This window comes from Cornus florida, unplaced genomic scaffold, assembly GCF_030987335.1.
Source record: "Cornus florida cultivar Cherokee Brave unplaced genomic scaffold, ASM3098733v1 CherokeeBrave_3.0.0_Hap2_Chr04, whole genome shotgun sequence".
Lineage (NCBI taxonomy): Eukaryota > Viridiplantae > Streptophyta > Magnoliopsida > Cornales > Cornaceae > Cornus > Cornus florida.
In genome coordinates, this window is record NW_026775574.1 from 45,483,958 (window position 1) to 45,501,690 (window position 17,733).

The window sequence follows — 17,733 nt, forward strand, 5'->3', positions numbered from 1 at the left end:
AATAATAAATATTGTATTGTTTAAATTTTTTTGTATGATATAGCCGTTTTAAAAATATAGCCGTTAGCAAAAAGTTAAAAAATAAAATTTATTAAAAATTTAAAAAATATGAAAATATTAATATTTTTGGAGAACGAAAATGCACCATTGGAGTATGATAGTTAAAATTTAGAGACTCTAAAATGCTAATGTGGTTATGAAAAATATTGACGTGGCTATTGAAAAATGCTGATGTGAAAAATTCGTAAAACCCATTGGAGATGCTCTTAGTGTCTTTGTGCCCAAATTTAATAAGAACAATACTTGCATCCACCTTATCCTTCGCGCGGACGTGGCCCAATGACATAATGATAGGTGTCCAAAATAAAAATAATAATAAAACATGGGCAATGCCTATTTTGTCCGGGTTAAACCCGTTTCTTACTCTCTTCTCTCTCTTTCTCTCAATACCTAAATTGCGCCCCATTCTAATCTTCCCATTTCTCTCTCTTCATTTCTGTGTGGATACAAATCGAAAATTTGAGAAGTGAATCAATAATTTCCTCTCCAATTCTCATTAAGACCAAAATTGAACCCTACAAATTGACCAATTTAAACCCTAATTTATCAATCTCTAATGGGTCATGATAGATGGGAATCCAATAGGCGTGGTTTGGTCCTGTGAGGGTGTGGGATTGAGACGAGATCTGATAGAGAGAAGGACAGGTCACCAAAGAAGGACTGAGCAAAGATACGCAGAGACGTTTCATGAACGGTCTGCGCAGGAGAAGCAAGAACCGATAATAAGCTTGGAACGAAGGACTGAATAAGGATGAAATGGAACAACGGCGTCGAGCTAGCGATGGTGCAAGGATGCACAGTTGATGGCAAGCTGGCGGCGACTGCCGAAGGTGCGATTACTGGTCATTGAATTAGTAGTGGCGATGATGGATTCACGACAATGGAGAAGCACCTCGACTGACCCACTCCTTGCTTATTTTCCAGTGAGAAAGATACAGTATTAGAGAGAGTGAGAAAGAGAAAGAGACGAGAGAGAATAAATGAAAGATAAGTGGTCTTGCTAGAGAAGATGGAAATGGGTTTGTTGCGGCAACAGATAGATTAGGTATTAAGAGAAACATAGAGAAGAGAGTAAGAAACAGGTTTAAGCCGGACAAAATGGGCATTGCCCATGTTTTATTATTATTTTTATTTTGGACACTTGTCATCATGTCATTAGGCCACGTCAGCGCAGAGGATGAACCTCATCCTCCGCCCGAAGGATGCAAGTATTGTTCATTTAATAATGAGAGACACTTCCATCCTGCACAGGGAGGATGAACTTCATCCTCCCTACTTACGTGGCAGCATGTTGTTTCGCCACATGTGTCCAATAATAAAAATGGGCCCATTTTTGCAGGTTAAACCCACTTCCCCTATCAGTCTCTTTTCTCTCTCTCCAAATGAGAAATTAAGTTCAATTTGATGCCTTCCTTAGTTTTGGGGCTGGGCATTTGATTATCAAGTTCGCATCAATTTGATGCCTTCCTCAGTTCCCGCGGCGGCGCACTACCTATCCCACCTTCACTAGGCTTGGATCTTCCCAAAGATTCCAGTGGAAATAGCATAGAAGATTTAACCCGGTCATGCTCTTAGGTTGGGAAATGATGTGCACTAAAATGAAAAAATGCCTATTTTCTTAGCCAAGAATGAGGCAGCGTTCCATTGAAAAAGTGAGGCTACTTATATACGGAATTTAAAACAGATTTTCCGACCACCCATATGTGGGGCGGGCTGTGATGTTAAAATGCCGGGCATTGCGTGGTCGTCTTGCTAAGCCCTCGTTTAGAAAAGATTGATCCGAGAACGCATCGTCCGTGGGGACGAACAAGGTAATTTCGGCACCACCTTCATGGGCTTCACCGTCGGCAACATAATTCGGGCACAGCCTTCACGGGCTTCACCGTCGGCAACCATAATTCGGGCACAGCCTTCACGGGCTTCACCGTCGGCAACCATAACCTCTCCACTCTCGGCGCCATCACCAAGAACCAAAATATTTCATCGCAACTATAACTCATGCGACGTCAATCATCTTCTTCCTCCAGATCGCCGATGTTCTCCTCATCGCTGACCGCCTCACCCACAACTGCCGTCGACCAAGCAGTCGCCAATGGTTTCTTCAAAGCTCTATACGGCCGCCTCCTAACTGTCGCCGTCCTCTTCCCCGCACTGAACTTTGTGATAGGCACAATATTCATCACTTCATACTGGGTCTTCTGCATTTGGGGTGTGTTTGGATGGGTTGATTTGGAGGGATAGGGAGAGAAAAGAAAAGAAATGATAGGATGTGAGTATGTTTGGGTAGGTTAAATGGAGAGAAAAGAGAGGATATGGAGAGACAGGGAGGGATAGCTATCTCTTCCTATCCCTCATTTACTTTATCTCCAATTTTGAGAAGATAGGGAGATAAATGATAGTGAACATAAGTGGTATTTTGATAATACCTAAAATAACCTCCACAAATCAATATGTATAAAAATTATTCCATTCAAGTCCCAACATTGTGCTTACAAGAATTTGAAAAAGCGATCAATGGTTTAAGAACTTTGCTTAAAATTTTTGTTTTCAGGGTACCCATCTTTACCTCTTAAACTAGAACTAGATATAGAAAATTGATGTGTTAAATGCAACATACTCGGAGCATGAAAGAGGTGTGGTTTCTCAATTAAGAGTATAAATGTAGCGAGACCCATGGAGGGGATAATTGAAACTGGAACTCACATTCAGTTATTCCATGGAATCATGATGAAATTGGTTTACTTATATGTTTGTTTTTCCTTTTTTCCCCTTTGCTTTTTCAGAATTGAGAGAATTTAGTCTATTTCTAGAATCTCTTTGAAGATAAATGCACTACAGTACTATACTACTTTCAGTAATTGTGATATAACATGTAGTAGATGCTAACGAAATGCTCCAGATTTAAATGAATACACAGTTGCAAAATCTGCTAACAGTGCAGCAAAATAATTCTACATAAGAAATTGATGTCTTGTAAATCAAAAACTGTTGCAAAATCTGAGGAGAATACTAATTAGGAAAAGGAAAATCAATAGGAGATACAGAGAAAAAAAAACCAGTTCAGTGGGAATTTTTTTTTTTTTGTTAGATATCTTCAGCGCCTTGTTCCGAAGAAACCACTTGTTTTGACCAAAAAATAAAAGTATTTTTAGGGATATTACTTTAATTAATTCTTGATATATTTTGATTAAAAGTGTCCCTAAGAAATAAAAGAAAAATGAACAATGGATGCTTGCTTTGAGGCGACATAAAATGGTTTGGGAGAATTAGGGACATTAAGAAAGGGTAGGATAGTAATTTGGTCATTATTTTTCCTTTTCTCTCCTCTATTTTATCCAAACAAGAATAACTATCCTTCCTTTTCTCTTCTCTCCTATCCATCCAAACATAATTAAAAATTATTACTATCATTTCTTTTTTTTTTCTTTTCTCTCCTAACTAATACTATCATTTCTTTTTTTTCTCTCCTATTTATCCAAACGCAAACTAATAAGGGAAAGCAGGTTTAACCGCAAAAATGGGTATTGCCCATTTTTATTATTGAACATACGTCGTCATAACCACGTGACCACATGAGGCCACGTAAGCAGGGAGGATGAAGTGTCCTGCACGGGATGGAAGTATTTTTCTTCAATAATTACCCAAAAGCTGATTCGCGGTCCACGTTGCAGATAGAGTGTTTTGATGTACAGTGAAAGAATTAGTGCCAAGGTTTCTGATGTTTCTATCTGTCGATCAACATGATTCATTCAAATGATATGCTGGCTATGTTCATCGTTCGCTGAAACTGTTATATCATGAGATTATGGAATGAAAAGACATGGATTACTTACACAAGTTGTTGGCGACCTCTCTCTCCTCAACTCATCACCCTTAGCAAAGCTATTGGATACATATCTCCGCTCAAAGTCAGCTCGGGACACCCGTCATGTCCATGCCCGCATCATAAAGTCTCAGTTTTTCTCAGAAATTTTCATCCAGAATAGGTTGATAGATGTGTACGGAAAGTGTGGCTGTTTGGACGATGCACGCAAGGTGTTTGATCGGATGCCCCAAAAGAATGCTTTCACTTGGAACTCGGTTTTAAGTGCATTAACAAAATCGGGTTCTCTTGACGAAGCGGTGCGGCTTTTTCGGTTGATGCCTGAGCCCGATCAGTGCTCTCGGAATTTAATGATCTCAGGGTTTGCTCAACATGATCACTTTAAGGAATCCCTTAATTTCTTTGTTGAGATGCATAGGGAGGATTTTGTACTGAATGAATACACTTTTGCTAGTGCTCTTAGTGCTTGTTCGGGTTTAGTGGATATAAAAATGGGTACCCAGATCCACGCTTCAATATCAAAATCTCCGTACTTATTGGATGTTTATATGGGGTCTGCACTTGTTGATATGTATGCTAAATGTGGGAGTGTGGCTTGTGCTCAAGAAGTTTTCGATGGGATGAACGAACGGAATATGGTGACATGGAATAGCTTGATAACATGTTATGAGCAAAATGGTCCAGCAGATGAAGCTATAAAGATCTTTGTGAGGATGATGGAATGTGGGCTTGAACCCGATGAGCTCACTCTTGCCAGTATGGTCAGCGCCTGTGCAAGCTTGTTAGCAATCAAAGAAGGTCATCAGATTCATGCCCGGATTGTGAAAGTTGAAAAATTTAGGGATGATGTTGTTATATGTAATGCGTTGGTTGACATGTATGCAAAATGCAATAAAATTAATGAAGCTAGATGGGTTTTTGATAGGATGCCAACTAGGAATGTGGTGTCCGAAACCTCCATGGTGAGTGGTTATGCAAAAGTGGCAAGTGTGAAAGCTGCAAGATTAATGTTTACAAAGATGATAGAAAAGAATGTCATATCTTGGAATGCACTAATTGCAGGCTATACACAGAATGGGGAGAATGAAGAGGCATTAGGACTCTTCCACCTCCTAAAGAGGGAATCTGTTTGGCCTACACACTACACCTTTGGTAATCTCCTCAATGCATGTTCAAATTTAGCTGATCTGAAGCTCGGTAGGCAGGCTCACACTCATGTCTTGAAGCATGGATTTCAGTTTCAGTCTGGACCAGAGTCTGATATTTTTGTGGGGAACTCTTTAATAGATATGTACATGAAATGCGGATCGGTTGAAGATGGGAGCCGGGTATTTGAGAAAATGGTTGAAAGAGATTGGGTTTCATGGAATGCCATGATAGTAGGGTATGCACAAAATGGACATGGGACTGAAGCTCTTGGAATGTTCAGGGAAATGTTGATATCTGGAGAGAAACCAGACCATGTCACTATGATTGGGGTTCTTTGTGCTTGTAGCCACACGGGGCTGGTTGAAGAGGGGTGCCAATATTTCTTCTCAATGAGCAAGGAGCATGGTATAGAACCCATGAAGGATCATTATACATGTATGGTTGATTTGCTTGGTCGAGCCGGTTGCCTCAATGAAGCGAAGAAGTTGATAGAATCCATTCCAATGCAGCCGGATGGTGTTGTATGGGGATCTTTGCTTGCTGCTTGTAAAATTCATGGTAACCTGGAATTAGGTAAGTTTGTAGCCGAGAAGCTCCTAGAGATTGATCCTGAAAACTCTGGTCCCTATGTTCTCCTCTCAAACATGTATGCTGAGCTTGGAAGATGGAGGGATGTTACAAGAGTTAGGAAGCTTATGAGGCAGCGGGGTATTGTTAAGCAACCGGGATGCAGTTGGATTGAAATTCAGGGTCAGGTGCATAATTTCATGGTGAAAGACAGAAGACATCCTCAAAAGAAGGAAATTTATCTACTTCTGAAAATTCTTGCTCAACAGATGAAGCTAGCTGGTTATATTCCTGATACTGGTGATTCACAGGCTGATGAAGAGCAGAACAAGTCAGATTTTACCTCATGTGACCAATTGGAAGTACCAGCAGTTGCTGCCTTTGCATAATTCTCACATAATTCATTGAATGCTTTGTTCGTGGTAATTTCTTTCACAGTCTGTTCTCCTATCTTTATACTCTTCATTGGAATAAAAACACAAACAAAATCGGTTTTTCCACTTCTGTACAATATTAATTATGGATAATGGTATGTCATAATGTTCTCCCTCCATTTTTTGTTTCATTATACAGGCATGTTAGTGTTATATTTATTCTTCCACTGAGATAATCCAGGTATCTTAAGGTCAATTGTCCAATTCTTACATCTCATAAATACAATTTCGCACTGATTATGTGTCAGCTACTTCTTGAAAGGACTTGCAGAAAAACATTATTTCTTAAACTCCCACTTGAGAGTGCTTTGACAAACATATGGTCTTCTATTTAGTTTTAGAAAATAGGAACATGAGTTGTTAAGATTTACCTTTTAATTTATTCAGCTTTAATGGCAACAGAAATCGTGACTGTAATAAAATAAAATAAAATAAAATAAATTGCTTTGTTGTCAAAAGGAAATATTATTTTGGTGTGGTTAAATCCTATTTATATAAAATAATAATAATAATAATAATAATAATAATACTGTACAACTTTTTAATTATTTTTTTTGTAAGTTACTACTATATAATTCTTTTATTGCTGCTGAAAATTCACAATTAATAGTAGCAAGCCAAACTTTGTGCTTATACTTTTCTATTTTCTGATGCATCCTATTATTATTAGACGGGAAACCATTGGATTCTGTTTCATTTTTTTTTCTCCAAGTGGAAGCATACCCCTCACATTACAAGCATTGGGCTCCATTTCCAGTAAACAGAAAATAGAAGAGCAATGAAAGGGAAAAATAGAAGAAAATTGTTAGACTTCTATGCTCGCTCAACTTCCAAAATATATATAAATAGAAGAAAATATAGCCCAGGCCAATCAACAAGAGTAATCTCAGCAATGTGAAGGGCCCCTCAAATGGCAGACGTAGCAACACAAGAAGGAGAAGGGTGAGTCTTGATGAACAGTATGATTTCTGGCGTTCCAAATGCCCCACACTGCACATGTGAATGTCATCCTATTGTTCTGATTCCTTCGAGTATCAGGCTTAAGATTTCCACTTCCCCATTGCACCAACTGATGAAATGTAGATATTTTGAGGAAGATTCCAATCAAGGCAGTCCTTAATCTAATTCCAAACTGATTTAGCAAAGGGGCAATTCTAGAAAAAGTGGTCAGTTGAGTCCATTGCCTTGAAGCAGTTATAGCAGACTAGAACTAGGCATATACCTCTAATCTACAGATTAACCATTAAAGGTCTCTGTCAAGGATAGCCAGAGCAGGGCCTTGGCCTCCCTTTATTCTGAGTAGATATTGAGTGAGCCAGGTATACCCTTCTTTCTAATAGAGATGGGCATACCAACGACATGGTATGCCTGGCTCACCCAATATCTTCTCCTTTATTCCAAACAAGCTTGGCTCAAGAGACTTTTGGATGTTTAACTCTGATCCTTTTCCATACAAATCTGAAGTTGCAACTTCCATAATTCCAGAAAATGGTGTCTTTCCCTAGTGCAATTGGAGTTGTTGCTATAGGATTAGGTAAAGTGAAAGCAGAACACCAGTAATACAAGAAAGAATTAAGGATGGTATCAGCATTTCAATTCTACCTGCAAGATATAGAGAGCCTGAGTTCCAATTAGAAATTTTTCCAGAAAATTTGTCAAGGGGTTTAGGGCAACAGCTCTGAGATTCTGAGTATGCGCTGAAAGTCCCATATAATTGAATGGGATAGTACCAATTTTTAAACTTTAGCACCCTATTCAAGGTCTCCTCCTTCTCAATGCTGTAGAGTAGTAAACAAAGCTTTTGTCAAGGTTGACAGAAAGCCCTGAACTGTCCTTGAATTGTTGTTGAAACTTGAATACTTACTTTAGCTGGGGGAATCTTGGCATGTATAACACTATAACCATAATCAAGTCAGCAGCATAGAAGCAATGGGCAGTGGCCATATGAAGTTTCTCTTTCAACCAAATTGGAGAAATATTCAGTGACAACTGTGCGAAGCAATGGGGATAATGGGCAGCCTGGTCTCAGGCCTCAGTTTGGTTGAAAAATGCCAAATGGTGAGCCATTTAACATAATAGAGAACCAAGCAGATTGGAAACTTTCTTTGACCCAACTTATCCATTTGTCACCTAAACTATAGGACTTTAGGAGTTTAAGCATGAAATCCCAGGGCACAAAATAGTAAGCTTTCTTGAAATCAAGTTTCAGAGCCATGGAAGGGATGCCTAGATGAATTAAAACCTCTAAAAAACTCTTGGACTATGAGAACATAACCATGTATCCTTCTGCCTTTGATAAAGGCATTTTGTTCAGACTCTACTAGTTCTGGAAGAACCAAAGCTAGCCTGTTTGCCATTAGTTTTGTATCAATTTTGTAAATAATAGTACATAAAGGCTATGGGTCTAAGATCAGATACCTTCAAAACCCCATTCTTTATAGGGATGAGAGTAGGAAAGGTACTACCAACTCCTTTGGACATTTTAAAGTGGTGGAAGATGTACCTCAGCAGCAACACCATCATCTTGCACAATAGCCCAAAACTGCTGGAAGGACCTTGGAGGGAATCCATCATATCCGGGGCTTTCTCAGCCCCTAATTGAGCCTCTGTAGAGCAAGGGATTTTATGCTTGCTTACATTGCTGTGAATGAGATTCTGGGAGGGAAAATATCAGCAATAGAAACAGCTTCAGCCTCATACAGTTGCTTGTAATAATCTACCAATCATTGCTTGATAATGTTCTGATCCTAAGTCCACTGGTTCATGTCATTCTGAAGAGCTGTGATGGCATTGGAAGATCTATTCTTTGCCAGTCTATGATGGAAGAAGGATGTGCATCTGTCATTCTCCTTTAACGACTTACATCTGAATTTTTTACCATACAGGATTTCCTCAAAGCTTAAGGCATGTCCAACTCCTTTCTAGCATAATTTTCAACTTCTATTAACCGAGTATTGGAACAAAGCAGCTTGAATGTGACTAAGTATATCTCTAGAAACCATAACTTGAGCTTGAACAGGTCCGAAACACTTCTTATTCCATTCTTTAACAGCAGACTTCACCTTCGGCAACTTCTTAGTCAAAGAATTTATAGGAGAGGTGTCTATCTGTAACAGAACTCCCAGTTTCTTTAACTTATCTTCAATTCCTTGTCGAGTGCACCATACCTTAAGGAATTTAAAATGCTTAGGATCCCTGGCAATATCCATAGGGCATTGCATAATGTTTAGGCAAAGAGGCTGAGATCAAAACACTAATTTGGAAACTGAGCATGAGGAGCTGTTATTCAAAACTCTATCTAATTTGGCATGAATCCTTCTATTAAAAGCCTGACAAGTTTTCACCAAGAGCAACCCAATCATGTTCCAATCAACAAGAGCAACCCAAGGGGCATCTACTTTGGTGGGGAATATAGCAGTAAATGGTTACAAAGAAACCTCCTTTCTGCCACTGAGTTGGCAACATATATGGGGGAGAGAAAGAAGGTTTTTTGCAGCTGAACATGGACAACTTTCAAATCATACATTGATCATTTATTGCTTCTGAACACTTTCTTGAGCTCTTTATTGAACTGGATTTGTGTTTTCTTTGTCATTTGGGGCTTCCATTGTATAAATTGGGAGGATGCTAGAAACTCGGTGATAGCTTTGGAAATAGCAGTAGCTATATACTTGTGTGATCTTTGGTACGCATTCTTGTACTTAATTTTGTTTCAATGCATTAGAATTTAATATATTTATCTCATAAATTTAAGTGGTCCATTCTTTTCTACTTCTCTGCAGTTCTTTATGCAGCCAAGCTTAGCTGGATCACATGGTTTCATTGTTTATATGTTCTTTTAGTTTGTTTAGAGAAAAATCCCTATTAGCACTAGCAGTTTCAAGTCCCTTTGTGTTTTAAGTTGCAAACTTTGTGGCTTTTGTTGAAATTTTGTTTCACTTTTTTCTTTCCTTCAAGTTTTGATTTTGTTAGACTATTGAACAATTAGGGCTTTTTGGGTGGACAATATCTTAGTTTTAATTTCCATATTGTTTAAAAGACAATTGCAATAGAGAGGTATTTGTTTTTGGCTGCTTTGTCTATTCATATGAAAGAGAGAGATGGATATGGATGGTAAGGACAAATTTGGGCCAAAAAGTAGTAATAATAATATAAAAAATTATAAAAAAACAAAAACAAAAAAGAAAGAAATGGGGATCCCATAAACTCTCACTCACCCAATATGTCGTCGGTGTCAATATTCCACATATTTGGTGAAATATTTGGTTAAACATTGACTGCCATTTTGTCACTAATGTCAAGTATTCCCTTAGAAAAACTCTATTGTCCCCAAACCACTAGGCTAGATTAGTCTGAACTCTGATAGCTGAACTTCTTGACTGCATGGTTACAGATCTTGCATGGAAACTAGTTTGTCATTAGTGGAAAATGACCTGACTTGTTTTTCTTTTCCTAAAATCAGTTTTGTCATATATCACTTCTTGGATATGACCTATTCTAGATGTATTAGTGGCTCCCTTTGTAGCATGTTTATAAATTGCATTATTTACTTTTTTTATTGCTAACTTCTTGCAATGACCCAATTGTAACTTCATCTATAGATATTTGCATGTTTTCATAAATTATTTATATAACAATACAGGAAATGAGTAAAATTAACCAAGCGAATAGGGCCAAGCAAAAAGTTACTGATTGTGGTGGATAAAAGTCTCTTGTTTGGCTTCATGAGGAGCTGGTAATATGTACTTCATGTTCTTATTTAAGAAGTTTAACTGTTTTTACTTACTTTTATTACAATGTTAATAGCAAATTTTAACATCTCCTATTTTATAAATAGTGTGGTAAGAGAAAACAGGAAGTCACTCGAACTGAGCTATTTGAGCAAACACATTATAGGTCTAAAAAAGAATGGACTGCCCAAGAATCTCAAGTGCTCCACATAAAAAGATGCTATTAACTTGTAATTAATTGTTATATTGTCTATCAATGTAACCTTATCAAATTATATTTCTCTTTTTTGATTATATGTTTGTCGGAGGAAATGACAAGAAAGGATACTCAGCTTTGCAGATGCCCGAAGACCCCCACCTTGATTGATATTGATATTATTGCTGAGAATGTGCTTGGTTAGAATAAGTCAGGGAATAAGTTTGGGCTAGGATATAGAGTGAAGCCCACATCAGCTACCTCAGGATGTTGCTCTTGTGAAGAGTTGTATATTACTTGTAGGAGAGCGGAGGCTGCGACAGTGGGCTGATGCAGTAGAAAATAAGGCCAAGGCTACAAAGGCTAAAGCTAAAATTTGGTCACAAAGCCAAAATAGTTAAGCAAATGGAATAGACTATGGAGGAGAGAATGGATCAGATGTTGGACTTGTGTCACAATTCAGAATTCCAAATCGGATGGAACAGGTAACTTTTTTCTTTTCTTTTGTTCAAGCTTGCTCCTCATTTCTTGGTTTAGATCTTGTTTAGCAAATTAAAGAAATGCTGGAATGGTAGGACTGGAGAGTTGAGAATGGTATGCATGGCCTGGTTTGAGAACCTATATCATGGTTCATAGTTTTCAAATTTGTATCGAACAGTCCATATTTAAGCCGTATTTCAATAGGCAGGTGAATTCCAAATCTTTTGCTACCTGGATTGAGAAACTATATCTTGGTTCATAGTTTTCAAATTTGTATCAAAGAGACCATGTTTAAGCTGTATTTCAATAAGCAGGTGATACCAATAGGCCAATGGCCTAGCAGTACCAGGCCCTTGCTTCCCAAAGGGACGTCTGAGGTTTGAGCCTCAATGGAGGCATGTGTATGTGAGTACCGACTAAGAAAAAAGAACAATAGGCAGGTGATTTCCAAATCTTTTGCTACACATCTTAATTGCATAACTATAAGCTATAGAGTGACATTGTCTGTGCAATTGAGAGTGGTGAATGCTTTGGCAAAACTTGTATTCTTTAACTTTACCTTTCTACTGTAGCAAACAAAATAAACAAAATATGAGTTACACCTCAAATGAAGGGATTAAATTAAAGTATCAATATAGACTTTGAAAATCCTTGTTTCTTTGTAATTGCAATGTAAACTCTCAAAATCCACTAATTGGTTGAAAATGATTTTAGTCACTCACTCCTGCTTGTTTAGTTACGTATAAGTTGGAGCAAAAATGTTCTGGGTGCCTTCCAATGCATTCCACCAGATCCACTTGAACTTAATTTCATTTTTAGTGCCTTCCTGAAGCCTCTTGTTATCTTCTTAAGTTATTCCTATATGTTTGTCTTATCATTTAATTCCCACCTCAGCTCACCGACTCTCCAAAGAATATTAGATGCAAAAGACTAGTTCTTTCATTTAGAATGCCTAACAATCTCAAAATTTTCTCTATTGGTAATGGACAGTCGTTACAATTATTTCTGGATCCTTGGTGTGGTGGACAATCAGTTGCTCAAAATTTTGGTCATAGGGTTGCTCGGAGATTATCTCTTCCTAGGGAGTCTAACCTTCAGTCTCATGATTAATGGTACCTGGAATATGCAACTGTTACAGGAAGACATTTTTCTGCACGTTAGAGAATTCATCACTTCAATTCGGATTCCTATACATCCTAATGATGATAGAGTTCTTTAAGAGGGTGGAAGGTTTTCTTTCAAAAAGGCCTGGCAGAGTTGTAGGATCTCTTATGAAGAAGTTGATTGGCATTCTATGTGCTGGGGTAAAGCTAGACCTAGATGGTATGTCAATGCTGTCTTTGTAATGCTTGATAGAATTCCTTCTATGGTAAATCTGCAGAGAAGGAGAATCCAGCTAGCATCCAGATGTTCAAATTGCTTTCAAGAATGTGATTCAAGAGACCATATATTTGTTTCCTGTTAATTTGCTCAGGCAGTCTGGTTTTGGTTTGGTGAGGTGCTTGATTAGGATATGGATCTATTTGCATCAATGCAGCAGTTTTGGGATCTGTTTCTCTGGTTTAGACGGAAGTATCATGCTTCAAAAACTCTTATGTGTCTTTTTGTTGCTGCTTTATGGGGCATTTGGCTAGAGAGGAATATTAGACTCCATGGTGCATCCCATAGAACTCCTCACTCAATTGCTAAGCAGGTGTTGTTTGAAGCCCATGATGTCGGGAATGCTTCAGTCTATGATCTTATCCCTTAGAATGTTACTCTGGTGTCTTAGCTTGTACGGGAAGTGGGCTTATTCATTACTCATAGGTTGTGATCTCGTGTTTTCCTTTTCTCTGAGGGTATGCTCTCTGTGCACCTGTATTTAATTCTTCCATTTATAATACAACACCAATTATGAAAAAAAATATAAAAAAAAAAAAAAAGAATTTCTCTGGACATTGTCTTCTTCTTTCTCAAATCAGTTAAGATTGCATGTCACACTTCCCCCCTTAAGCTTCTTTCTCCTCCTTCTATGCTGTTTTGGGCCCATACCTTCTTAGACTTTTGTCAACCCCTTTCTTACTTGACATTATTTTGTAACTCAAGCCTTGATGAGCGTGGTACGTTTTCAATGAAGCATTGGATGTCGCTCGTGCAAATGCTGCTCTTCCAGCATAGCTACAAGTAATTACCAATATAAGTTTGTATATTGTTTAGGGAGTCGTACTTTTTTTAGGGAGCTGATATTGGCGCTTCAATATTATCATCGCTCCACTCTTTAATTTTATATACATGTATGCCCAACTTGCCCCTATTCAAGTCATTTCTCTCAATATTTCACTGGAGCTTTGTTTTGGCTCTTTCAGACTTTACTTTTTCTCTCCATCTCCACAAAAAGAAGTTTTTTGTGCTCTGTCCTTCACTCCGACTCTTTTTATCTTTCTAATTTCTAATTCCTATCATTGCAAATTTTCTTTTTGTGGAAAACTATAAGAACATAAATATTAAAACACCGAGGAAGTAAGTGAAGGGCATAACCACAACCAAATGAATAATTAAATTAAATTTTTTTTTTGAGAGGTAAATCAATAATCAATTGCAATTTGCTGTTTTAGAATATTAAAACACCGAGGAAGTAAGTGAAGGGCATGTCCCTTGTCTCCTTTATTATTCACCATAGTTTTAGAATATTTCTCTAATCTAATGAAGAGAAAAGTGGAGGAGGGTCAGATCAAGCTTTGCAAATCTATTTACAGAGTGGGTATGAAGATCAGTCACTTTTTATTTACTGTCTTTTTGTCATTGCCAGTGCTCTGATTGGTACTGCAAGGGTTGTTATTGATTTTTGAAAGAGTTTTAGTTTCAGGCCTAATGGTTAGCAACGAGAAGCGTCTTGTATTTTTTTTTTTTTTAACCGTTATTAGCTCCCTAGTTTAGATCTTCATTCAAATTAAGGACTCTCTTTATGGGTTGCTCGGTGCATGGATGAACTGATTCCTCTATCTATAAAAATCAATGCCTGGATGAACTGAATCCTCTATCTATAGAAATCAATGCTACAAGTAGATGAGTATTTTTATTTATTTTTTATTTTTTATTTTTTTATGGCAAGAATGTTAGGGGTTAGTGATTAAGGGAAGGAGATAGTGCAAGACTGGAACACGTACTCCTGAATACTGGAAGCAACCCAACCACTCTGGAACTAGGCACTTGCCAGGTCAATGAGCATGATGCAAAATATTTATTTTTCTGTTGAGAAATGTTTGAGTTACAAATATAGGTATGGGTACGACATCAGGTTGGAGCTGTAGTAGGTATATGCATAATAGCATGTTTTAGATATGGAATGTGAGGATTGTTTTATTTTTGCTATTAAATAAAGACTTATTACTCACTCAATGGTGTGTGAATTTAAATTACTTAATTTTGTATCCCTTAAATTTTAAATTGTAGAAGTCTTTTGGTATGATTAATTTTGTGTCTCTTGTAATTGTCAATTGAATGGGAATTAACAATTAAACTTCTAAATGTTTTTTTATAAAAATTAAGTAATTTTGTGTTTCTTTGAATTTCAAATGGTAAGAGACATTTTTTTTTTTTTTTTTTCTTAGTTAGTATTCACACACACACATGCCTCCAGTAAGACTTGAACCATTGATCAGGCTGATCTCCCTTTAAAAAGTAGGAGTTTGACACCATTAGCCTGTTAATAAATTGTAAAAGACATTTGATGTAATTAATTTTATATTTTTTAAAATTCTTAATTGAATAGGATTTATTTTGTCTCTTATAATTCCTAATTGAATAGAAGTTAACAATTAAACTTTTAAAAAATATATATAAAAATAAAAATTGCTCACCCTTTAGTGCTATATGGTAGGTAGATACAGTATATGTTTTAATATGTATCTATGTTTAACCAATTAATAGAGTTGTTCACAAATAAATATGAATATAAATATTAAAACTACACTTTAAACTTTTATATATCAAAGGCCTTATAGTCTAAGTAGTATTTCTCTGTCTTTCAAAAAAAGAAGGTTGAGATTTCAAATTCCAATGGACAAAATGAGTATATGAATATGTTTCTTGTTTGCATCCTAAAAAAAAAAAAATTTATTTGGTTAGATGACATTTGCCGATCGGAGAGAACGGTATTATTTTCATTTTGAGAAAAGTAATAAAACAATTGAAGAATGTTGCTTTAAGACTTTTATTCAAGACTAAAGTCAATTTACACACTGAAGGGAGTTGCATTTGGATATATATATATATATAAAAGAGTCTCTTTCAAAGTCAATGGGTGATATTGGCACGTGAAGATTGGTTTAACATGTGAAGTTGGTTTTGAAGATAGAAACACGTCTTTCCAGAGGAAGAGATAGATATAAAGTTTGGGCTTAAGATCCTCTGCAATAAATAGGTCGTGTTATAGCTGAAGTATAAAATGGAAGTTTTTTAAAATAGATAACTTTAGAGTCAGACGGAAAAGGACGTTAAAAAAATAAAATAGAAAACTACCGAAAAGAAAAAAAAAAAAAAAAAAAAGAAGAAGAAGAAAAAGAAAGGAAAACAAAATATCCTTTTTTGCTTTAGCGCCTCCCTCCCTCGTCACCGTCCCGTATGTCATCTCTCTCTCTTGTCACGGTCTACCTCAAAATAGCATAGTTCTACTAGGTTGTTCCGGCATCACCTCGTCGTTGTCTCACGGCTGTTTTTTTAGGTACTCACTTTTCTCTCTCTTTCCCTTTTCATAAACCCAAACTCTCTTTCTCTTTTTCAAAATCACACTGATTTCTTTGTGCTTCGTCAACTTCACGCACGCGGCGTGTTTCAGCCATTTCTCTTTGGTTTTGTTCGGCTCACGGGAAAGCACTGGTTCCGCTCTTCGGATTGTGTGGAATGTGGATAGGATAGAATAGTGTGGTGTGCGGGCGTGCCAAGAACCGCAGTAGTTCCAAAGTGGAAATCCGAACAGTAATCCAGTTGGAAAATTGTAAGGATTAGGCGATTGTACGAATGTCTGGAGTGACCACCTTCGAAGGGTCTTTTTTTGCCTTTGAATAAGGACTTTAAACTATTCTACGGCTAATGGAAAAGAAGACGATATTGAAGGTGCAGGACTAGGAATTAAGAGACATGGAAATGCAATGCTTGGCTAGAAGAAATGGAGAGAGTGCTGGACTTAACTCGAGCGTTATGAGAATTCATCGCATGGAATGAATGCTATACAAAATAGCAAATTATTGGACTCAACTTAAAATGATGTACATTCATTGTTGGAATGGAAATACATGTACTAGCAAAGTGCTAGGTTTAGACATAGTGCAAACTCATTGTGGAAATGAGAGATACATGAAAGCAAAGATGTTCGTGTTGATAAAGCTTTGAGCTGTGTTGTGTGCATTGAACAGAGACCCTTTGCAAGTTAATCCTTGGTGCACTATTTATAGACCTCCTTGCATGCAAAAACTGAGATGTGGCGACTTCAGCAACTTCCACTTGGCCTAGTCCGATGCTACCAAGTGTCCCATGTTCTTGGCAATTCCTTTTATTTCTGCCACCATCTTCTTCCTCCTTTCTCTTGCTGTAGATTTCTTCTGATGTTTCACTTAAACCATGTCTCTTTTCTCTTCCATTAACTTATATCGTGGGTAGTTTTAGAGTGGGTCTTCCACTTGTCTTCTCCATAAACTGACACATACCCCATGTCTTCTTGTTCTCCTTTCTTCAAGCACGATTTTAGTGGCCCTGTTATCCCAATTATCTGACAACCACATCAGTTAGTGGTAGTAGTTGTATGCAAGACCACCACTCTCAATTGATGTACTCTGTTTATCCATTTATCCCACGTTCTTTAAAATCTTTCCTTCTATATAACTTTTATATATATAATGCATGTATATAGAAATTATACACATACCCACGTTCACTTGGCTTTAGGTAACCTCTTCCAGCTGGACTTCCTTCCTTTCATGGCATCGTGTCCAAAATTAACCACTTCTCTTCATTGTGAGTGTGCACATATGTATGAATATATATACATCCACGATGCAAATTATCACCCATATTCCTTCTCCTTTGTGACTTTAGACTCCACGACGCCATGAACTCCTAAATTTCAGCGTTCTTCTTAACATGGATTGGCGTCCACAACTTTTGCAATTTTTTCTTCTTGAAACTTCCCTTCCATGTTCAAAGTTTATGGCGTTGTGGCCCCCAAAATTATAGCAACTCCTTTATCCCATCGTGGGCTATATAAAATATATATATTTGGGAATATATTTTGTATTTCTGGAAACAACACCCCACTTC

At 37.3% G+C, this 17,733-nt stretch overlaps 1 protein-coding gene across 2 annotated transcripts; it reads left to right on the forward strand.

Moving 5' to 3' along the window:
* Positions 1–3,618: 3,618 nt before the first annotated feature.
* Positions 3,619–13,721, forward strand: LOC132303209 (pentatricopeptide repeat-containing protein At2g13600-like). Of its 2 annotated transcripts, XR_009481122.1 has the most exons (3): positions 3,619–6,021; positions 11,096–11,444; positions 11,535–13,720. XR_009481122.1 is itself a non-coding variant. In XM_059800378.1 (2 exons), the coding sequence occupies exon 1, from the start codon at positions 3,871–3,873 to the stop codon at positions 5,986–5,988; it is 2,118 nt and encodes a 705-aa protein (XP_059656361.1). In that variant the 5' UTR covers positions 3,619–3,870; the 3' UTR covers positions 5,989–6,021; positions 11,096–13,721. The 2 variants fall into 2 exon arrangements, 1 of the variants encoding a protein (XP_059656361.1); XM_059800378.1 differs by having other exon boundaries at positions 11,096–13,721.
* The last annotated feature ends 4,012 nt before the right edge of the window (positions 13,722–17,733 follow it).